This window comes from Micropterus salmoides, unplaced genomic scaffold, assembly GCF_014851395.1.
Source record: "Micropterus salmoides isolate LMB-PRFRI ecotype aquatic unplaced genomic scaffold, ASM1485139v1 Ms_hic_scaffold_23, whole genome shotgun sequence".
Taxonomy (NCBI): Eukaryota; Metazoa; Chordata; class Actinopteri; order Centrarchiformes; family Centrarchidae; genus Micropterus; species Micropterus salmoides.
The window spans coordinates 800713-825519 of record NW_024041484.1 but is presented as its reverse complement, the minus strand read 5'-3'; the positions used below and the strand labels follow the sequence as shown (position 1 = coordinate 825519).

General features: G+C 41.2%; 1 protein-coding gene across 1 annotated transcript in view; it reads right to left on the bottom strand.

The window, feature by feature from the left end:
• LOC119918500 (protein bicaudal D homolog 1-like) overlaps nt 1-24533 on the bottom strand; it is a 61504-nt gene extending 36971 nt beyond the window's left edge. Inside the window, exons 1-3 of the mRNA XM_038739279.1 lie at nt 23799-24533; nt 5597-5809; nt 3844-3996 (exon numbers count right to left, since the gene is read on the bottom strand). Of these exons, the coding sequence (XP_038595207.1) occupies nt 3844-3996; nt 5597-5809; nt 23799-24017 (585 nt within the window). The 5' untranslated portion in view covers nt 24018-24533. The remainder of the gene's footprint in view (nt 1-3843; nt 3997-5596; nt 5810-23798) is intronic.
• Nucleotides 24534-24807: the final 274 nt, after the last annotated feature.

The following is a 24807-nucleotide window of genomic DNA, read 5'->3' as shown; positions in this document are numbered from 1 at the left end:
GGCAAGAGGATTGAAAGGTTAAGCGTTACAGAAAAAAAGGTTTTGCTCTTGAAAACAATGGGACACGAAAAGGTTGTTCCAGCATACTCCTTATGTGGACTGGAGGTGTCTGGTTTGGAGGAAATCAACTTTTATCTTCTCCCAGAAGTCCTCACACAGAAGAAGATGCCAGTCACTACAGACAACATTGCTCCAGCCACAGATGTTAAAAAGTGGCCACTTCTGTCAAAAATTCACATTCCCAGCTTAAGTGGCAATGGTGACATGTTGATAGGAACCAACGCTGCCAAGTTATTGGAACCATGGGAAATTGTCAACAGCTGTGGAGGTGGCCCATACGCTATAAGAACAGTGTTGGGGTGGGTCATCAATGGTCCTTTAAATGGAACTGGCAACGCTGTTGAAGTGGCGCTTCCTTCTGTTGTGGTAAATAGGATTTCTGTATCAAACTTGGAGCTTATGCTGAACAATCAGTATAAACATGACTTAAATGAAAAGAACACAGAGGACAAAGAGATGTCTATTGAAGACTGCAGATTTATGGAAATCATGGAATCTTCTGCAACATTACAGGAGGAGAGGTACTGGCTCAAGTACATTTTAGGAATGATGCACTGGCTGGTCAGCACTTTGACATTTTTGTTGTACATGTGACAATGACAAAGCTTTCTATTCTATTGTCTATTCTAAGTTGCCTCTTAAGAAACCAGAGATTTTTCTACCAAATAACTTTGCAGTGGCTAAACAAAGAATACTTGGATTAAGAAGGAAGTTTGTGAATAATCCAATTTTGCACAAGGAATATTCCAGCTATCTTAACAAGGTTAATGACAAAGGTTATGCTGAGCAAGTACCTCAGGAGCAGCTGCAGTGTGGAAGTGGTAAGGTGTGTTACATCCCACACCACAGTGTCTACCATCCCAGAAAAGGCTCTCTACGAGTGGTGTTTGATTGTGGAGCAACCTATAAAGGAATATCATTAAACAGCCAGTTTTTGCAAGGACCAAACCTCACCAGCTCACTCTTAGGAGTTCTCACTCGATTCAGGCAGGAGCCTGTAGCAGTTATGGGGGACATACGGGCTATGTTTCATCAAGTGAAGGTGGTAGGACAAGACAGAAATCTTCTTCGTTTCCTCTGGTGGCCAGAAGGGGACTTGAGCAAGGAACTTCAGGACTATAGGATGACTTCACATTTGTTTGGAGCAGTTTCACCACCTAGTTGTGATTGCTATGCACTAAGGAGAACTGCTACTGACAACAATCTGACTTTTCCGCTAAGACTGTTCAAGCTGTTGACCAAAACTTCTATGTAGACGACTGTTTGATGAGCATGAGCTCGGAAATGGAGGCCATCCAGGTGGTTAAAGAGCTCAATATTCTCTGTGAAAGAGGTGGATTCGTACTGGAAAAATGGATCAGCAATAGCCAGGCAGTTTTGCACACAATTGCAGAAGACAAGTGGGCTAAGGAGTTAAAGGAGCTGAATCTTGATAGAGATAATCTCCCAATGGAAAGAGCTTTAGGTCTACTTTGGTGTGTCGAGTCAGACTCCTTTAAGTTCAAAATCAAAGTGAAACAGCAACCACTAACCAGACGTGGCATGTTGTCTATCACAAGCTGTATGATGAAAGTATGATCCTTTGGGTATTTTGGCACCAGTCACTTTGTCTGCAAAGATGATGCAACAGGAGCTCTGCAGGAGAAAGTGCAGATGGGACGATGTCATACCATCAGATATTTTGATTCAGTGGAAGTGGTGGTTGGAAGATATTAAGTTGCTGATTTCATTCAGATTGGTTAGATGTATAAAGCTGTTTTTGCAGATGTTACAATGGGAGAGTTATGGAGCAAAAGATGGCAGAGCTTCCAAAAGAGAGAATAGTCCCAGATTTAACTCCATTTACCAACGTTAGACTTTTTTTGACCTGTGGAAATAAAGAAAGGAAGAACAACTTGTAAACGATATGGAGTAATATCTACCTGCATGGCTTGTAGAGCAGTAAATTTGGAGGTGTCCCGTTCACTTGAGACTGATGCCGACGGTTTATCAGGAGGGGTCAAGTTTCCCATATTACATCAGACAATGGGACCACCTTTGTTAGAGTGGAGAGAGAGTTAAGAGAGGCTCTGGCTACATTAAATCATGAGCAAATCCAAGGAGCTCTCATCTCAGCTGGGGTTGAATGGAGTTACAATCCACCGGCGGGATCTCATCACGGTGGTGTTTGGGAGTGCATGATACGAATGGTACACCGCATTCTCAGATCAGTTATACACCAGCTGAACTCGCATTATCAGGAGGGGTCAAGTTTCCCATATTACATCAGACAATGGGACCACCTTTGTTAGAGTGGAGAGAGAGTTAAGAGAGGCTCTGGCTACATTAAATCATGAGCAAATCCAAGGAGCTCTCATCTCAGCTGGGGTTGAATGGAGTTACAATCCACCGGCGGGATCTCATCACGGTGGTGTTTGGGAGTGCATGATACGAATGGTACACCGCATTCTCAGATCAGTTATACACCAGCTGAACTCGTATGATGATGGACTCCACACTATTATGTGTGAAGTGGAAGCTATTCTCAACGATCGTCCTATTACATAGCTATCTGACGATCCAAACGATCTGGAACCTCTCACACCAAATCATCTCCTGCTACTAAAGGGAAAACCATCTTTGCCACCTGGACTTTTTGAACCCTAAGACATGTATTTGAAACATCGATGGAAACAGGTTCAATATCTTGCGGAGAAGATGGATCCAACAGTATCTGCCATTGTTGCAAGAAAGACAGAAGTGGAGCCAAAGGAAGAGGAGTCTAGTTCCTGAAGATGTGGTAGTCATCATGGATTCAACAGCTCCACATGGATCTTGGCCGCTTGACAAAGTGCTGGAAGTTTATCCTGACAAAAGGGGCCTAGTACGCTCTGTCAAGCTAAAAACAAAAACTAATATTATTGAGAGACCTATATATATATAACTAAACTGTGCTTAATCAAAGATGTGTAGTCGGATTTATGGTGATGTACATATGTATGGGTATTGATGTTTTTGTCTTGTTTTTTTTGCACATGGCTCTTCTATTGTTCATTTGTTTGAATTGTAATGTCTATCTGCCATTTACAAGTAGGGGCTGGTGTGTAAGAGCCAATTAGCGCTCTTGGTATAAATAGGAACCAATCTTTCATGCCTCAGATGCTACCCGGAAGCACAGACAGTTTTTGACCACACACACATGGACTATACCTTTGGGACATGCGAACACACTATACCAGGCCAGTACAAAGTCACAGATGTGCAATGAAGTTTGTCTGGAGAACAATGGAGATGGATGGAAATAAAATGAAACCAATGGTTTTAACTGCAAATATGACTTGGACTTTCATTAATTAAATAAGTCAATTATTCAACCCCGCGACTGCACCTCAGGGGCTTAAAGCTTGGGCTTAGCCTATACACAGATGTTTCAATGCCAAAGTTTCCTTTTTTAGCTCCGGTTGTGTTTTTAATGCTAATTTTTATTTTTAATGACAAAATGTAATGTCATGACAGTGTTCTAGCCCACAGGCCACCATCATGAAACAAAAAAATATATATTTATAAATAAATTTAAACCTTTTGGGTTCTATCAATGTGTGTCAGAAATGGACTATATAAATATATATATATATATATATATATATATATATATATATATATATATATATATATATATATATAACTAACATATGTAGAACAATGTGTTTGGGAACAAAGCAAATAAAGTGGACCAATGTAAAATTCTGATTAATTCTCTGTTGAAGGTCCATATATCCATGTGTGAATGTGAATCATCTGTACCTGATTTTGTTTGAGTGTTGACACAAGTTTCTGCAGAGAGATGTTTTCTTCCTCCAGCTCGGTGTAATCCTGGAGCAGCCGTGACTCTCGAAACTTGTACTCCCTGATCTCCTCTCGCATCCGGCTGCGCTGCAGCTCCAACATCTCATTACTCTGCTGAGACAGTTTGGTGAAACACAGTTGGAGTTGCATGCTGTTTATGACACAGATAACTCAAGAAAATGACTGGAATCTTTATGAAAGTGACTGGTTTTATATAGCATAATTGTTGAAAGTAAGTGAAGATGGAAATACTCTTTACAATGCACTTTCATAAGAAACCTTCCAGTTCCTGTCTTTTTCCCATGAAAACCCTTTTGTTATGGCAAGTTATATATTCTTGTTATTAACCATATTTCACAAAATGTTTGTTCTCTTAAAAAGTCAAACCTATTGTATATAAAGATACTGTGTTTAAAAGAGCACTCAGCTGTATGACACTGCTCAAAAAAATAAAGGGAACAATAAAATAACATATCCTAGATCTGAATGAATGAAATAATCTCATTAAATACTCCTTTCTTTACATAGTTGAATGTGCTGACAACAAAATCACACAAAAATTATTAATGGAAATCAAATTTATCAACCCATGGAGGTCTGGATTTGGAGTCACACTCAAAATCAAAGTGGAAAACCACACTACAGGCCGATCCAACTTTGATGTAATGTCCTTAAAATAAGTCAAAATGAGGCTAAGTAGTGTGTGTGGCCTCCACGTGCCTGTATGACCTCCCTACAATGCCTGGGCATGCTCCTGATGAGGTGGCGGATGGTCTCCTGAGGGATCTCCTCCCAGACCTGGACTAAAGCATCCTGGATGCAGCGAGACATGATGTCCCAGATGTGCTCAATTGGATTCAGGTCTGGGGAACGGGCGGGCCGGTCCATAGCATCAATGCCTTCCTCTTGCAGGAACTGCTGACACACTCCAGCCACATGAGGTCTAGTATTGTCTTGCATTAGGAGGAACCCAGGGCCAAACGCACCAGCATATGGTCTCACAAGGGGTCTGAGGATCTCATCTCGGTACCTAATGGCAGTCAGGCTACCTCTGGTGAGCACATGGAGGGCTGTGCGGCCCCCCGAAGAAATGCCACCCCACACCATTACTGACCCACCGCCGAACCGGTCATGCTGGAGGATGTTGCAGGCAGCAGAACATTCTCCACGGCGTCTTCAGACTCTGTCACGTCTGTCACATGTGCTCTAGTGAACCTGCTTTCATCTGTGAAAGCACAGGGCGCCAGTGGCGAATTTGACAATCTTGCAAATGCCAAACATCCTCCACGGTGTTGGGCTGTAAGCACAACCCCCAACTGTGGACGTCGGGCCCTCATACCACCCTCATGGAGTCTGTTTCTGACCGTTTGAGCAGACACATGCACATTTGTGGCCTGCTGGAGGTCATTTTGCAGGGCTCTGGCAGTGCTCCTCCTGCTCCTACTTGCACAAAGGCGGAGGTAGCGGTCCTGCTGCTCGGGTTGTTGCCCTCCTACGGCCTCCTCCACGTCTCCTGATGTACTGGCCTGTCTCCTGGTAGCGCCTCCATGCTATTTGCATGTGAAATTGACTGTCAATCAGTGTTGCTTCCTAAGTGGACATTTTGATTTCACAGGAGTGTGATTGACTTGGAGTTACAATGTGTTGTTTAAGTGTTCCCTTTATTTTTTTGAGCAGTGTATTATCCCCAACCCTATCCACTGTACTGTACCTCCCTCAGCTCCTGCAGCAGTGCGCCCAGGTGTTCATTGTCAGCCTGAGCGTTAGAGGCAGTTGACCGGCTTTGCTTCAGCTCCGACTGAAGCTCCAGGAGGCGGCCCATGTAGTAGGCCTCCTTAGTGGCAGACTCCTGCAGCAGTGTCTCCTCATTGGTCTCCCCATCTTCTGCCACCTTACGCTGTGTGGAGTAGGCCTGGCCAAATGCCTGGAACAGGGTAGGAGAGGAAGGAAGAGTCAACTAGACATGATTACTTTTTCAAATTTCACTGTGTGAACCTGAAGAAGCCATATGCAAAATGCCTTGTTCATAATAAATAGTAAAATGATTATAGTATAGTAATTTATAGTATAGTAAAGACATTTCAGTGTGGCTGGTTTTTGCTTAATATTTCTGTTGGAATAAACTGTGCTCTATCAATGATTTAAAATTTTGACAAAGAAACATGACAAAGTGTCCACATTTTAAAATATAACACTTGCTTGTAAGTAAAGGTATCTTGAGTAAAGCACTCCTGTGGTTCGAATCCTACCTCTCTGGGCGTTCCTACAATGTTTTGTGGCAAGGACAATTATCCTCCTCCCACTGCCTCTCCACAGGGGTGCCCAAAGGGTCAGTGCTAGGGCCCCTTCTCTTCTCAATTTACACCACCTCACTGGGGCCGATCATTCGCTCGCATGGCTTCTCTTACCACTGCTACGCAGATGATACGCAACTCTACCAATCCTTCCTGCCAGGCGATCCCACCGTCTCGGCGCGGATCACGGACTGTCTCTCAGACATATCTGCATGGATGAAGGCTTGCCACCTTCAACTAAACCTCTCTAAGACTGAACTCTTGGTCATTCCAGCCAAGCAATCTATCCACCATAACATCACACTACAAATTGACTCCGCAACCATCACTCCAACCAAGGTGGCGAGAAACTTGGGTGTCATGATTGATAACCAGCTGTCCTTTTCAGACCATGTTGCTGCGGTCTCTCGGTCATGCCGCTTTGCTCTATACAACATCAGAAAATTCAGGCCCTACCTCACTCAGTACGCCACCCAGCTTCTGGTACAGGCCATGGTTATCTCTCGCCTCAACTATTTCAATGCCCTCCTAGCAGGTCTTCCAGCTTGTGCGGTGAAACCCTTACAAATGGTTCAGAACGCAGCAGCACGTCTGGTTTTTGATCAGCCCAAAAGGACTCATGTCACTCCATTACTCAGTGACCTCCATTGGCTCCCGTGGTCTCTAGAATCAAATTCAAGTCACTAATGCATGCATACAGAGTGACTACTGGGTCTGCACCCAGTAGTTACTCCATAATACAAACTTACGTTCCTTCTCGGCCGCTACGCTCCTCCAATAAATGCCGCCTGGCTCTGCCATCCCTTCACACAAAGCAATCCCAGTACCGGCTTTTCTCATCTGTGACACCACGATGGTGGAACGAGCTACCACACGCCATCAGAGCAGGGGCGTCCCTCTCTAACTTCAAGAAGCTCTTGAAAACTCATCTCTTCCGAGAACACTTCCTCTTATAACCTCTAAAATGCACTTCCTGTGCTCTTCCTCTTCTATCCCCTACAATTATCTTCTATTGATTACACTATTTTGTTTTGATTGCACTTTTTGTTAACTCTTAATTCCTTCTCTAGGTATTTACACCATTGATGTGATATGTACTATGAGCTCTTAATAGTATTTATTGCTGCTCTTACTAGTATGTATTGTCAGTTGTAGATCTGTATTTGATGCTCTGTTGATGCTTGTATGTTGTTCCTCAAATGTAAGTCGCTTTGGATAAAAGCGTCTGCCAAATGAGTAAATGTAATGTAAAGGTCTAAACATTGCTTAAAAGCTTAATAGACTAAACAAGTGTTATTCACCTTTTATGTGTCTCAGTTTGGAATTTTCCACAGGGGCCCTCACAGTTGACCCAACACTTTATTAGTTAGTTATTATTACTTATTAAGTTATTATTTTCTAATCAGTTCAACACAAATTTTCTATAAACTGTACATTTCTATTGTAAAATAAAATGATATGACCATCATAAGTCAAATAGCTTAATTTTGTGCTCAAAGTTGCAAAAATTGCTTAATTGTTAAAACGGGGTGGTGACGTATGACTATAGTAATTCCCTAAGTCATACGTCATTCTCCAAGCTTGCACAGGCGCACTGTCATGTCTCGTTAAAAAACTGTGACAACGTCACGCCTTGTTAAGTCAGAGCGTCAAACCGATAAACATCGTTGTGAGCTAGCTAACCAATTTATCATGTCATTTACTTAGAACTTAGTTAGTTGGCTAAGTTAAGTTAGTTGTAGTTAGCCAGGTGTAATTAGCTAGGATAGTTATAGCAGAAAGTTAGCTAACAGAGTGTCTTTTTTAGTTTACTCCTCTTGGTTTAGTGCGTTCATTTTCATTATGGAATTTCTGCGTACAGTATTGGAGGACAGATGACAGAAAACGCGTTGCACTTTCACCTGCCACCGTCTTATATACAGTCTGCAACATGTATTTTACTGACGGCCGTTTTACCAATGCATCGGCGGAAGCAATGGTATCACAAGTCTTTACATACAGTTCAACAGAGTAATAGACCCCCCATAAAACGTAGTGGGAGTTATCGTGTGCAGTGCGTAACAGGACCATCGACTGTATGATTGATAACAGCTGATACGCGCACATTAGTTTCTGTCACGGGTAAGTAATAGCTGCTCCTGCCAGACATTAAAGTGTACTAAACTGTACAGTGTTGTGATGTTAACACAGCATATCGTTAGTGAACACTCCAGCCGGTCAGTTTTTGGTTGTCATGGTAATGTATTACGTCCGACTATTAACCACACCCCCATTTTCTGTTTGAGAAAGAACGTTCACCAAAAACGGCAGTTAAAACTGGCTGGAGGGGGCTTTGTGTGTGTGTGTGTGTGTGTGTATTGTGTCTATCAATGTATGAATGTGTGTCTGTATGTGTTCAGTGAAGAGGACACAGACAGGTATTCAGAAAATAGTTTAACTTCAGTCCACCAATCAGAACAGAGGACACAGTCCTTTGATCTTTCATTGGCTAATTTACATCACCAAGGTAACCAGCTGTACCATAGAGACATATAGGACAATCCCTCTGAAACTTTCTGTCAAATAAATGTCCATAAATACTATAGGTTGTATCAGCGAAATTAATGCATTTGTGAAAGATTTCATATTTTTTGTGAGGATAAAGTAAAAAAAGTGAATACTTCAGTGAGTTAAAAAAAACTATTCTGCTCTGGTCCAGAAATTTCCACACAAATTTATAATGGCTGATAATGGAGGAGTTGCCTGTCACTCTTGTCCTTTGGAATGGCACCGAGCCAAATCTGTAAGTCCGAGCAATTTAAATTGCCCATGTGAGCAACCAGAACAAGATTTACTACATTTCTTTTTTATGCATGAAGAGTTAAAATTTTGGTCATGCCAGCGAGTTTAAGACATTTTTTAAAGATGAGTTTCCAAAGCTTCTCCACTCTAATGATGATGTCACACACTCTGGCTCACGCAATACAGACTCATTATAAACTCAGAAAAGAGCTGAAAAAAGCATAAAACTACGACAGCGATAGTGAATAAACCATAAAATATATTAAATAGCTGAATGCATCATAATAGATTAACTTCTTGTGACCAATTTAAAGTTTAAATCAAGTCTGTAGCTGAAAGTATGCTGAACTGGTGAACTTTCAAAGTGTGAGGAGGAGGTATGTGGAGGATTTTAACCACCAATCCATTCACTTAGAATGGGAAGATTTCCCTTGGAAACCTTAAATATTTTGGTATTTAAGGTATTAATAATGAGAAAAGTAATAGCACCCCTCTCCTCATTGAGCCAAAGAACTTGGTGTTTGAACGGAGTTTCTACGTCAAAGACTGTGGGACTAGTTAAATGTGACTGTAAAAAAGATTAACTAGAATGGGCATTTACTAAAGTAAATGCATGTGAGAGCTGTCAGCTGTGACTGCTACCAATGCTGCTACAGTATGGATCATTGGATGGATCATCCAAAAAATATAGCCGCAAGTGGCGAGTCGCAGGTTCAAACCTTTTTTCGCATTAGCAACTTCAAAATAACTTCAGAAATGGGGTTAGATATTGTTATGAAACAAATCCTGCACGTTTTGTAACGATTGGACCAACATTTTCTGATCAATAGCTTAATTTGTATAAAGCCACGTTCAGTTATGCATTTGTAGCGGGATAGGTTTTTCTCTTCTTTGGCCTCTGTTTGTAGCCATTTAACAGAAGGACTTGTCAATTATCTCTCCCTTAGGGACCAAACACTGGGGGAGGGCTCTCGCACCTGGATCCTAGAACACTGCTCAAACTAGAAATCACTCTAATAATGTAAATGTAAAGCTTAGCACTCACATACATATCTCTCATTTGCGGTTCTCTCTTAAAACTGTAAATAATTCAAATGGTAATGGATCAATAGTGTGTTAACATTTTTTACACCTTCAGTATAAGTATTGTATGGTCAGGGCTTAATCTCATCAACAGTAATTTCACTGTACTTTACTAGGTAGATTGAAAGAGAAAGGTTGTAAAGTTTCATTAAATTGACCTTTCAATATGTGTGGCCTCTTCCTCTACCTTGATTTGTTTTTAGGGGCGGCTGTGGCTCAGGAGGTAGAGCGGGTTTCCTGTTAATTGGAAGGTCGATGGTTCAATTACTGGCTCCTTTAGGCTGCGTGTCGAAGTGTCCTTGGGAAAGATACTGAACCCTGATTTGCCTCTGGTGGCTGTTCCACCAGGGTACGAATGTAGTGTAAAAGCACTTTTAGTGGTCGAAAAGACTAGAAAGGCGCTATACAAATACAGAACATTTTTGTAGTTTGAGGCCGGATTTCCGTTAAATCGCCAGCAGTGTGTTTGCATTTATAGTGCCACCTGGTGTTCAATTTTAATGAAGTGCATGTTTTAGTTACTTACAAGGGCCTAGTTTGTGAGATTTGTGATGATTGTAGAATTAATATGGAGAATTGGAGAATGAATATGAATGAATGCCAAGAACCTTTCTTGTGCTTGTAGAACCCCCTAGTGGCATATGTATATCAAACTGTCCAGGTATATCTGGCAATTGGAGCTACGGTCTAGAAGGAGATGTCAAAAATGAAATTTTTTCGAGGCGGACCTTAATGGTCCTTGAGGCTTTTTTGTAGAGCACATTGAGCTGGACTTGTGTGAGAAATTTCAAGTCAATCGGACTTACGGCGTGAGGAGTATGGCCTATCAAAGTTTGCATTTTTAAGCCTTATTTACAGCGCCACCATGTTGCCAAAAGCACATGCACACCATTTCCACTTATTCCCCCAAGTTTCATGTTTCTAGCTCATTCCAGCTCACAGGAATTTGAGCCGGCGCAGCAGACAACAATTAATAACAAGAATGGGCATTCACTAAAATAAATGCGTGAGAGCTGTTAGGTCTTAGCTGTGACTGCTACCAATGCTGCTGCAAAGTACTGCTCCATCAGCAATTTAAAATCCTTTAGCGATACCTACAGGTAAAAGAATCAAATGGCTAATTCAGTTAAATATTGAAGCAGCAATCAGCGTTGGACGAGCCCTCGCACGTGAACTGTGTCAGATAGTGTTGCTCTGAATTGTCACGCACTTTGGACGCTGCACAAAATACTTTTGGTGCTTTCAGACCAAAAGTGAAGCAAGTGTTCGGGGCAATGAGTTTACATACAAAGTCAATGCAAAGACGCGCAGAGCCGCAATTTCCTGTTGGGTGGTGTAAAGCGACGCGAAGAGTGAGTTGAAAATGTCCAACTCAAGCGAGAGAGTTGCATGACGCTGTGCTGCCTATCAGCATTGTCAGTATGTCACCGATGTACTGACGTTGACGACACCTTCCGTTTCCGGTTTTCACATAAACACAACATTTCAAACACAACAGCGGAGGAAGAACAGAACAGACCAGAACTGAACAGCCCGTCAACAAGGAAAAAAAGATCATTGTTGCTGTGTGTGCGCGCCCTGAACTGAACACATCATTCTACAGTTACAGAGAAAAGAAAGAAACAAAGAAGGAAAGTTGCCTGGACCAAAGTCAGCGAGGAAGTTGGCCTGTCTGGTAAGTTTCAAGGTAGCATACAGCATAGTTAGTGCTATCCCGGTGTTCAAACTGTTTAAAACATTTAATGATTCGTGTTTATGTGTGTTTCTTGCCAGAGGGCGTGTGTAGGAAGAAGTGGAAAGGGCCTGTGAGATACTTATCTGAAGGAAAAAAAGAAGGAAACTGACAAAAGAATTGGGTCAGCGGCCGGGAACGTGCTAAAGGGGCTAGTTCTCTGGGGTCTTCTCATTCCTTGACCCCTTTGTTACCCCAAGAAAGACAAGCAGTAACATGGCGGGGGAGGTCGACTCTAGTGAGCCATCCCCAGGTTTGGAGCAGGGGCCAGAGTCAACAGCAGGACTATCAGCCTCAAATATGGGAAGTTTGTTTACAATTGAACACCGACTACATGGGAAACGCTGCGCTGATAACCAAATGTTTTGTGTCACAGTAGGGATATTCTAAGTTAATGTTAAATGTGTAAATACTCATCTCACTTCTCCAAACCTGCCAGATCTATCATTTGGTGAGGCTGAGCTAAGTACTGTTGATGCCCCTGCAGCACCTGACAACACACCAGTAGGTCTGCACATGACATCAGTTGTTTTTATGGCATAAATGTTTTCCTGTATAACCAGTGTGTGTATATTCCTGTGTCATGTCTGTTAATTTTGTCTGTTGACTGATTTCAACTGATGCCTTGAGGCAATGCTGTACTTCCACTAAATACTGTTTTATTATTTCATACTAGGAGAAGGAGAGCCCACAAGAGAGCCAGGGAGATGGAGATCGAAACACTGCTTCTCCAAGCACTGAAGAGTCCTTCCCCACCTCTATCAGAGGATGAGCTTTTCCTACAAAGCCTGGCTCCGTCCCTAAAGCGATTGCCGCCGACGTCAACCAGACGGAAACAATAGCGGGCATCCACAACTGCAATGAAAATATTCCCTTGTAGTTGAAGAACTGGGATCCTGAATTAGCAGGGGCTTTGAGAACAACATGCTTGCCATCCAGCACCCCACAGTAGAGAGGAAAGTTCCACCGCTCTTCAAAGCCCTGTGCTATTGACCTCCACTCCTCTGTGGTGGGCACAGCCATGAACTCCTCCACGAGGCAGTCCCAAATAGCAGCGGCGTCATCGGGGACAATGCTAGACTCTGTAGTAAACACTCACCGGAGACAGATTGCAAGGCGCAGGTGAGATGGAACACCTGTAGTTGGTGTCCATCAGTGATATTCTGCCGCCGATCTGAGCTAACAAGTCATCAAACTGGATACTGGTCAGGCTCAGGTAGCCCTGGAAGTGGCAGTCATCCAGATGGAGCTCCTGGAGCAGGCGCCTGTTTCGTGGCGAATCATTGATATTCCACGCCACGGACTGCCCCGGTCGACCAAAACTCACCATTTGTACAACTAAATGAAAAGAGATGCTTGGGAATCCAGCACTGTAATCAAGTAAGCTATAGAGGGAGACACCTAATGAAGCCACAATTTGATCATTTGTTGATGGAAAAGTGCATTTGCTAAAAAAAAGTTTTTTCAGCTATCATTTTGGTATTTTTAGTTAAAGCCTGAGTAGCTAAGCATAAAAATATACGTAATGTGTCCAAACAGGAAGGAAGATATAGCAAGTAAAAAAATTGGTTACAGGGGTAGAACTCAGCCTGCAGCTACAACAGGGAGTGATTAAGAGACGACTGTGACTTTCCTATCAATAAAGGTTCAGATATAAAAAAACTAAACCTTCACTGAGCAAGATTTTGACATTTTGAGGGAGAAAAGGCATGTGGCTACATTTTTTGTGCTTATGGAGATAAATATATAAATGCGACTGGCGGCAGTTTAGAAAACATATTCTGGCCTGCTAAATCCTCTTCTCCATACTAACGTGATCACATGACACACTGATGACGTCTCTAAAAGGTGTAAAACCCTTCACTTTGGAAGGACAGCTCCTAAACATTTTTTGCAGCAAACCCCACATGCAACTTTGAAAGATCAACTTTTCTGCAACTTACAGCTCAATGGAGTCTGTAGCTGCACATCTGCTGGAGCATTTAGCTTTTGAAGCTGAGTAGGTTGGAAGAAAGTTCTGGGAGTTTCAATGCCTCTGCTCCCATTGAAACCCCTTCATTTTAAATTGCATAAAAAGCCACAGCTCTCACAATAATATTAACTAAAACAGACAAACATAGTTCAATAGGAACCTTGCATGGTTCGAGCTCGGGCCTTAATGATGTGAAGTTGTACGTAAAAAGGTTCAAGTTACAGTACACATGTTCATGTAAAACATCAAAACAGATATATAGAAATAAGTAGAGCCAGAGTTCCAGAATAATAACATTTAGAAAGTTATAGCAGACAAATGTTGAATACATTTTGTTGCCAATTTCCCCTTTGAAACAGAAATACATTCTATGTATACCTTGTACCTAGTTGACTACATATTGTATAGAGGTAGCAGATATAATTGTATTCATCATCAGCAGTGTTTGGTAATTCAATGGAGCTAAAGATTTCAGACAAATCTTTGAGATTATTATCTCTTAAACAAAAGTTTTTCATAAAAGGCACATACATAATTTTAATATCATCGCTAATCTTTTCTCTATTGTAGTTTTTTATAGAGTTAAGTTCCATGCAATTTCAACGTGACCATATAAAAGCTCCGTTTGCTTTCTTTTCATATATTACGTCTAACTGGTTTTCTAATACTAGCAACTTATTGTTGTCTTGGCAGAGAAGCCCTTATATAAGAAGAAATTTTGCTAATATGGTTTTTTAATGTGTATATCAGGGCCAAAGTTTTTCTATATTGAAAGCAGACATATCGTGTTTTATATCTATCTCCATTGTTCTAAAATAGTACCTTTTCCTGAGATAAGTAAGGAATTATTCAATTTCCAGTAACCACTTGAGAATCTTCCTCTGTTGTCCTCTGACAACAGTCTGCCCTTCTGCACAGCAGGAGAAACAGTGCAGGATCCAGTAAATGGTTCTACTGTAGATCAGCTGAAATCAACCAAAAGTCTATATTCTGGACTGTGTGGTTTCTATTGAGCCATGCGTATGTTTTCAATGATTCATTGTTTTTCTATGATTCCTTCATTCAAAAATCCAGACTTTTGTAAAATCATCCAGTCTGGAACCTCTCTGATTGATTATCCAATACCACATTTCAATCACTGAACAAAATGTATTTAGCTAAAGGATATTTAGACATCAAATCATTCAAAATAGAATTCAGTTATTCTAATAATTTGGTATATTGTGAGTTTGAACAATACTAGGGTTGAACAATTAATCGTTTTCAAATCAGAATTGTGATTTTAAAGATTGCGTGATTAGCAAATCGTGAAGACGGCGATTAAAATGTAGGTTAATTAAACAGCACATCTGAAGTGTTTAAATGCATGCAGTTACAAATTCATTACGTTGTCATCCTTATGTGACAGACTTGCTCACCAATCACAAGCTCAATGAGCCTCCTGTAACGGTCCTACTCACCAATCACAGCAGGCACAGGGCGTGTACATTTTACAACAACAAACTAAACTAGACGAAAACGTGGGATAATGGTGTCAGACACAGGCGGTGGCTGTGCCACGGTTTTGTCCTGCGTCAACTCACACTGAAGTGTTTCAGCAGCGGAGTGTTTAGCCTGCCGTATGTATTGACATGTTTTTAATTTGTGCTTTCTTGTGCTTCAACTACGGATAATGTCTCTCTGTGAGCCGGTTTTGTGCTGCTCTCCACAGGCTACAGTACATTTCCCACATGGAGCATTTCAGAATAAGTGCATTTTGCCTGCCTTATGTTGCTGTCTTGTTCAGATTTTGTTGATTTGTTTGGTTGTCAGTGGTTTTTGTGCTTTGTACAGTTAAGTAGGTTAAAAATCGAATCCTAATCGTAATATCTCGCAGAAAAATCGCAATTAGATTTTTTCCCCAAATCGTTCAGCCCTAAACAATAGCCATCTATGGTGCATAAAATAAAGAATGCTTCTCTCCACTGATTCTTCCATAACTTTGCGTCCATTTGGCGAGAGTAACTTTCTTGGATGAAAATTAAATCAGGATTACTGTCTTGATAAAAAATAAAAAGAGCTTTACTTTTAACGATGTTTCTTAGTCCTCTGGCTTTTATAGAAAATAACTTCATCAAGAACTAAAAAACAATTCTTTATGAAAGAGAGAGAGAAAAACAACCTAAGTTAAGAATGGAACATTTTCAAATAATTGTAAAGTGCTTGTGTTATTTATGAATGATTGGGTTCAAGTGTCCAATAAAAAACCTGAGAGAGGTTGGAAGTCAAAACTGTGAGCTGACGGGTATTGTGACCGCTGCTATAAATAAGAACAGTTGTTATCCTTACCCTTAAATGCAGCAACAGGGAAGAATGGGAAAAACTTCAGTGATCACATAAAAGTTATATCCTGACTCCAGAGGATGTATCTTAGAAGATCTCGCTGTCCTCTAGTCCTCTGGAGAAAGCCCGCTTTCCTTGCTTTCGAGCTTCATCGCTGTTGGGCCACAGCCTTTCTTGTATATTCTTTGTTGCTTTGTTCATAGTTTGGGTGTGAGCTTTTCACTGTCAAATGTCCATCACATTATGTTTAACATTTCCCTCTTTTTCCTCTGGTAGTCCGTACAGCCTCAGAGTCCATCTTTGCCTATAGCTCATCATCAGTAAGCTGACTCTCCATGATTTTTATAATTTCCTCATGGCTGTTGCAGATCTCAGACAACTTTTTCTTTTTCAGAGCATCAATTTCGCCAAAGGGACCAATTTAGAGATTATCAGTTCCTCAATGCCCAATTTGTTGTCTCTCACCATCTCTCCCAGGTTATCAGCTCTCTAATTAACTGCTGCCTGAAAATCTTCAAGGTACATGTTATTCCTTACTTTTTTTTGAAAGCAGGACTGGAAGTGGAGCCCCACTTCCAACTTCCAACCGGTGTTACTGCCTTATTACTATGTTGTTGCTACTAGTGTTACTGGTAGTGTTCCACTTTAGTTGAGGACTGGTTGAGAGGGCAGAAACTGTTATTAAGCAAGCAGCTTTGCAGCTACATCTGAGCGCTGCTCCGCCATTACTGGAAGTCCAACACAACAAACTCCTCTCTCCAACACTCACACATTTCCACTGTCCTCTACCTGCAACAACTCGCCTATCACAAGATTTCAGAGCTAGAATTGTTCTTGAGTGAGACATTAGATTATTACAGGGTAGCCCCAGGATTCTGACTTTTGCAAACCTTTTTAATACCACCTTGGATGAAATTTAATGCCAACTTCACTGCCATATAATGGAAAATCAGTATGAATTTTAAGCCCTACCAATTTGAATTTGATAAAACATTATTATACATTCCAATTTAATATACAATACCTTTTTGAGGTGTGTTTGTACTCTTATAACATAAAATGAAAAAAATATTTGTCACATTAACAACTCTTATGCTATGAATAATAAAATAACAATAAAAAATTAAACTAGTGCAGTATGAGTTGTAACAATTAGTTACACCCTGGCTAGATAAGATATGTATAGTAATTTAATTCTAATATGCCAAACTAAATGCAATGCCGTGGGGAAAAGGAGTTGGGCGTCGGTTTGTCTTTCCTTGTCCCAGTAACAGTTGTTATGCCGAGTTCGCGTGCCCGCCGAGAATTTCATGCACCTCCAAGTAGGCTACTGTTTAAAAACGCTATAATATTCTTTGTGGGGTTATAAATATGTGTTGATAACTGCATTTGATCAATGGACACAGCAAAGTGTCTGAAAAGGACCTTAAGACGTGGATGCATAATTCGGCAGAACAGATGCCGAGATTTGCATCTACCTTTTTTCTTAACATACATCTACCGTTATCTCCCGCGAGGAGCGTGCAATTCTCAGCAGGCATGCAGAACTCTGCACAACACTATAAGTTGTAAGTTAGTTGAATGTGCGTTAGCATTTTGGATGTTTCCATCCACATAACTAATGTTACAACAGTGGAGCCACGCCGACACACAGACACTGTCTCCATCTGATATACAACACTCTTTCTGGTGTTGTAACGTTAACAGACCAGGAACCTGCAGGTGGCCTATCAGCTCCGCCGTTTCATTCCAGCTGACTCGCACGCCGATCCGCTTGTTGTGCTAACCTCAGCACCACTGCCCAACTTATTCACATCTCTTTCCTTCTGAGGCAACAAGCTAACGTTAGCTTGTTAGTAGCACAGTGAGAGACGTTTTGTTTTCTTTCCTAACAACTGACTGACTCACGGCAGAGCTTGTGCACTCGAACATTGACATAAACAGTATCTGCAAACGAATAGGAGAGTTAAATGTGGACTCTTAAACATTAGATCTCTCTCTTCTAAAGGTGTACTAGTAACTAATATCAGATTATGATTTTGTCTTACTGAAACCTGGCTGGGTGATGGAGAATATGTTAGCCTAAATGAATCCACCCCTCCCAGTCATATTAATACTCACATTCCTCGAGGCACAGGCCGAGGAGGTGGAGTTGCAGCTATCTTCGACTCTAGCCTACTAATCAGCTCTAAACCTAAACCAAACTATAACTCATTTGAAAGTCTTGTTCTTAGTCTTTCGCACCCAAGTTGGAAATCACTGCAACCAATTCTCTTCGTTATAGTGTACCGAGCACCTGGCCCATATTCTTCCCGAGTTCTTGTCAACTTTAGTCCTTAAAACGGACAAAGTTATTATTGTAGGGGATTTTAATATTCATGTGGACGTTGAGAATGACAGCTTTAGTACTGCGTTTATCTCTCTGTTAGATTCCATTGGCTTCTCTCAGAGTGTTCATGAACCGACTCACTGTTTTAACCACACCCTCAACCTTGTTTTGGTGTATGGTATTGAAATTGAACATTTAGTGGTGTTCCCACAGAATCCCTCTTTGTCCGACCACTGTTTGATAACTTTTGAGTTTGTATTGCTGAACTACACGCCATTGGGTAAAAATTTCTATACAAGATGTCTGTCTGATAGTGCTATAGCTAAATTTAAGGATGTGATTCCATCAGCTATAAATACATTATCTAGTCACAAAGTAACGGAGGACTCCTATGCTAATTTCAGTCCCTCCCAAATCGATCATCTTGTTGATAGTGCTGCAGGCTCGCTGCGAATGACACTCGACTCTGTAGCCCCTCTAAAAAAGAAAATACTAAAACAAAGACGGTTAGCTCCATGGTATAATACTGAAACTCGCAAATTAAAGCAAATATCGCGGAAACTTGAGATTTTCTCGATAATTCTCGTTTAATTTGGCAAGATAGTCTTAAAACTTATAGGAAGGCCCTCCGTAATGCCAGAGCAGCGTACTACTCGTCATTAATAGAGGAAAATAGGAACAACCCCAAGTTTCTTTTCAGCACTGTAGCCAGGCTGACAGAGAGTCACAGCTCTATTGAGCCAAGTATTCCCATAGCTCTCAGTAGTTACGACTTCATGAGCTTCTTTAATGATAAAATTCTAACTATTAGAAACAAAATTCACCAAGACCTGCCCTCAACTGGCACCGACTTATCTCTTAACTCAGGAACCTTAGAAACAGCTGTAGAACCAGATACATGTTTAGACTGTTTTGCTTCACTCAATCTTTACCAACTAACTTCAATAATTTCTTCATCTAAACCATCAACCTGCCTCTTAGACCCCATCCCGACTAGGCTGCTTAAAGATGTTTTACCCTTAGTCAGCACCTCTATACTAGATATGATCAATCTATCTTTATCAACAGGCTATGTACCACAGTACTTTAAAGTAGCTGTAATTAAACCTCTTCTGAAAAAGCCCAAACTTGATCCGGATGTTTTAGCCAACTATAGACCTATATCTAACCTTCCATTTCTCTCTAAGGTTCTGGAGAAAACAGTTGCTAAACAGCTGTGTGACTTTCTACAGAGCAATAGTTTATTTGAGGATTTTCAGTCAGGATTTAGAGCTCATCATAGCACAGAGACAGCACTGGTGAAAATTACTAACGACCTCCTTATTGCATCAGACAAAGGACTTGTCTCTGTACTGGTTTTATTAGATCTTAGTGCTGCATTTGATACCATTGACCATCAGATCCTATTGCAGAGACTGGAACATTTCATTGGCATTAAAGGAATCGCTCTAAGCTGGTTTAAGTCCTATTTATCAGATCGATTTCAGTTTGTACATGTTAACGATGAGTCCTCCATGCACGCCAAAGTTACTCATGGAGTTCCTCAAAGATCTGTCCTCGGACCAATCCTCTTCACTTTATATATGCTTCCCTTAGGCAATATTATCAGGAAACATTCCATAAGCTTTCATTGTTATGCAGATGATACTCAGTTATATCTATCGATCAAGCCAGATGAAACTCATCAGTTAGCTAAACTTCAAATGTGCCTTCAGGATGTTAAAACCTGGATGACCTGTAATTTTCTAATGTTAAACTCAGATAAAACTGAAGTTATTGCTCTGGGGCCTAAGCACCTCCGTGACGCATTATCTAAAGATATAGTTTCCCTGGATGGCAACGCCCTGGCCTCCAGCACCACTGTGAGGAATCTTGGAGTTATCTTTGATCAGGACATGTCGTTTAAGTCTCACATTAAGCAAATTTCAAGGACCGCCTTTTTCCACCTACGTAATATTGCGAAAATCAGGAACATCCTGTCTAAAAATGATGCAGAAAAACTAGTCCATGCATTTGTTACTTCTAGGCTGGATTACTGCAATTCCTTATTATCAGGCTGCTCGAAAAAGTCCGTTAAGACTCTTCAGCTGATCCAGAATGCTGCAGCACGTGTTCTAACAGGAACCAGGAAAACAGATCACATTTCTCCTGTTTTAGCTTCTTTGCATTGGCTTCCAGTAAAACCCAGAATAGAATTTAAAATCATTCTTCTCACCTACAAAGCTCTTAATGGTCAGGCACCATCTTATCTTAAAGAGCTCATAGTACCTTACTACCCCACCAGAGCACTGCGCTCCCAGAATGCAGGGTTACTTGTGGTTCCTAGAGTCTCCAAAAGTAGACTTGGAGCCAGAGCGTTCAGCTATCAAGCTCCTCTCCTGTGGAACCAGGTTCCAGTTTGGGTTCAGGAGGCAGACACCATCTCCACATTTAAGAGTAGGCTTAAGACTTTCCTCTTTGATAAAGCTTATAGTTAGGGCTGGCTCAGGTGAGTCCTGAACCATCCCTTAGTTATGCTGCTATAGGCCTAGACTGCCGGGGGATTTCCTATGATGCACTGAGCTCCTCTCTCCTCTACTTTCTCTCCCTCTGTATGCAACCTCATCCCATTATTGCATGTTACTAACACAACTTCTCCCCTTTCTGGTAGTCTTGTGCTTTCTCGTCCCTCTCCTCTCTCCTCCTATCACTTCCTGCAGGTTTTCTGGCTCTGGAGCTGTGGAGTCTGGATCTGTGGCTGCGGGTCACCTGCTGCCCCCGTGTTCCTGCTCGGCACCCTCTGCTACAACAACTATTGTTACTAGTCCTATTGTTATTATTGTTATTATAAATCATTAACATTACGACTGTTACCATTAACACTACTATAAATATCTGTACCATTTTTCATTTAGTCTATAGCAACATCACCTTTACTGTCTGTACCTCAAAACTTTTTATATAGTCTATGCTCTGAACGGAGTAAATTGTAAAGTCACACACACAAAAACTTTTATGATGATTTTAAAATTTATGATGTTAGGGCATTTATTTAATCCTATGAAAGGACAAGAAAAGATTTAAGACCTTTGTAAACGAAATCTAATACTTTGTAATAGAAATTTAATTTTTCATCATTTTAATCTCTGGATTCATCTGCATCTTTGTTTTTATCACTTTTGTCTTAAACCAATCGACCTGAAACTTTGGCAGGATCTTCTACGGGTGTCGCTGATCAAAAGTCATGAAAAGAATTTTGATATAAAAGTTCTTTTTTCATAAATTTTTACTTTTGTGTCTTTATGTACAATTTTACATAAATACCCGTAAATCGAAATTGGCTTAAGCTATTGTATGCAAACTTGGACCCTCTGCCAGATGCTTGGTCCGAGCTTCGCTGAGCAGTCCTGAGCAGTGCTTCCACTAAGGGAGCACTACACAGGCGAAAAGTTTATACCTTGTAATTCGCTGTTTAGATTCATACAAAATTCATGTTTGTACAATCTAGGGTCACTACTCAGTTAATGTATAAAAAAGTGGGCATGGCTTATTACAAGAAATGAATGACATTTTTCATTCCAAACTTCAAAAAATCCAAGAAAATCACCTGTACGTCCTACAGAGCTGAAATGTTTTTCAGCACATCTACTGTTACACTTTATTGCCAAAGGTTTTAGGTCGCCTGCCTTTACATGAACATGAAGGTTAATGACATCCTGTAGGGTTCCATAGGGTTTAGTACAATGACTCACAAAAGTGAGTACACCTTGAATGGGTTTTCTTGGCCGAGCAGCTGCATACAAGCCTTACATCACCAAGTGCAATGCAAAGTGTCATATGCAGTGCTGTAAAGCACGCCACCCCTGGACACTAGAGCAGTGGGGACGTTTTCACTGTTCCAACATGATTGTGCACCAGTGTACAAAGCAAGGTCCATAAAGACATGGATGAGCGAGTTTGGTGTGGAGGAACTTGACTGGCCTGCACAGAGTCCCTACCCCAACCCGACAGAACATCTTTGGGATGAATTACAGCGGAGACTGCGAGCCAGGGCTTCTCGTCCAACATCTGTGTCTAACCTCACATATGCGCTTCAAGAAGAATGGTCAAAACTTCTCATGAACACACTCCTAATCCTTGTAGACAGCCTTCCGACAAGAGATGAAACTGTTACAGCTGCATAGGGTGGGCCAGCTACATACAGTATCTCACAAAAGTGATTACACCCCTCACAAATGTGACAACACTGAAGAAATGACACTTTGCTACAATGTAAAGTAGTGAGTGTACAGCTAGTATAACAGTATAAATTTGCTGTCCCATCAAAATAACGCATCACACAGCCATTAATGTCTAAACCGCTGGCAACAAAAGTGAGTACACCCCTAAGTGAAAATGTCCACATTGGGCCCAAAGTGTCAATATTTTCCAGAACTTGCCTTAACCCTCTTGGGCATGGAGTTCACCTACTCAAGGGATCTGAAGTTCCAGGGTTCACATCCCCTCATGACCAAGTCCGACTTCCCAACAACGAGGCCTTCAGATCATAGTTATTTGAAGTTCCCTATTTTATTTGGATCCCGTGCTACACAAAAGTGTCTGTGTAGCTTAAACTTTAAAACACAAAATTTGGAGGGGGGTATTCACCCAGTAGTAGTCAGGTACTGACACTCACTGACCTCAAGATGATGCTGTAAAAATCAAGTCTGCTTTTAGGCAATTATCTCAAAGTCATAATTCAAAATTCAAAGTCATCTGCATTTGTTCTACTCCTTTGAAAATGTCAAATTATGCATTTTTCACGACTTGAGGCTATATTTCTTAGTATCTCCCTAGTTTATTCATTCATTCGTTCTCCTGAATATTAAAGTTAAAAGCTCTAAAAATCTATCGGTTATAAAAACAATATACATTAAGATAAAGCAAGATAAAAAGTCCTTAATTTAGAGGCTAAATAATAAAACTTTCAAAAAGTCAAAATATCAGCATTTAAAAACAATGGAAGAAATAAAACAGATTGGTAAAGTTAATTTGACAGTTTTCCTAGCTATTTTCCTGACGAAAATTAACGTCCATTGAAAGTTGCATTTGGGCCTATTTGAAAAGTCATAGGCTAGTGGCCTAGAGACATGTTAGTATGAGCTTGGCCTGCTGTGAGCTGTAACTGTAGCCTAATGAGTCAAATGACAACACACGGAGTCATAGGCTATTAACAAAAGAAAGTGGTGTAGCCTATCAATCATCACAAATTATTTTCCATTAATCTATGAAGTAGTTCGAATGAACGGCAAATAGCTAGCCTATTATTATTATTATTATTATTAATTATTCCAAGGCGCCATTAACAACAATAACCTACTTCTTATGAGTCATAACTTCTAGTGCTTTACTTTTTAGGAGTCATAACTCTGCTGAGCACACCTCCTGCAGCTGATCCAGCTCCAGTCTCAGCGCCTCCTGTTCGGCCTCCAAATCGGCGTACTGCTGCTTCAGGCTCTGGTTCTCCTCCAAAACCACCAGCCCGCACTCCGCTGCCCGGATCTTCTCGCGGTTGGCCTCCGCCAGCTCCCGGGTCAAGCGCTCCACCTCGGCCCGGCACTGCTCCACCGTGTCCCCGCATCCAGCTCCACCGGCAGCCATCGCCCCTCTCTCCCTCTGCCTTCTTCTCCCTGCGTCAAATGCCGCCGGAGGGAGAATCCCCCACCTCCTCCGCTCCGAGGAATCACACTGATGCTTCAAATCTCATGCAGCCTAAAAAAGAACTATAAAGAGCCTTAAATGTTCTCAAGGCGCTGTCATCATCAGCAGAGAAAGTCCTCTACATGCCATGTGATGCTCTAAATGATACAGCTTGTCATCTTCCGCTGCCCGCATCTCTTTCCCCTCCCTCTGCTCTGTTTTCTGCTTATTCACCGGCATCAGGACGCCATCTCTGCCTGCAGCCGCGAAGCAAGGCACACTCTGTCATCCTGCTGCAGGCTTGCCGGGTTTGGATCCTCAGCGATAGCAATACTGCCCTGCATCACATAATGAAACACAGCTCCGTGTACGTTTTGATAGTTTATTTTTTCGTTTGAACCACAAAACGAATAAACAGGAAAACCGGTCTGGTATGATTTAGTTTTTTTGAAATTCCTTTTTTCATTTCTCCGTTTCAAGAAAGACCATAGACTGTATATAAAAAGAAAGACATTAAGAAAAGAATGACAGGTGGGCCAGGTGACCCGGAAGTAATAGTAGCCTAAATATATTAAAATAAAAGCCAAGCATGTAGAAGGGTCATTCTGTAACATTATGCAGCACTAACGTTATACCAGGGTGATGTTAGATGAAAATAAATAAATAAACCTGGACCGAGAGAAATACGTTAGTTATTACATGCACTATAATATTGCACATTTATTCAAACAGCAAGAGTCACATTTTTTAA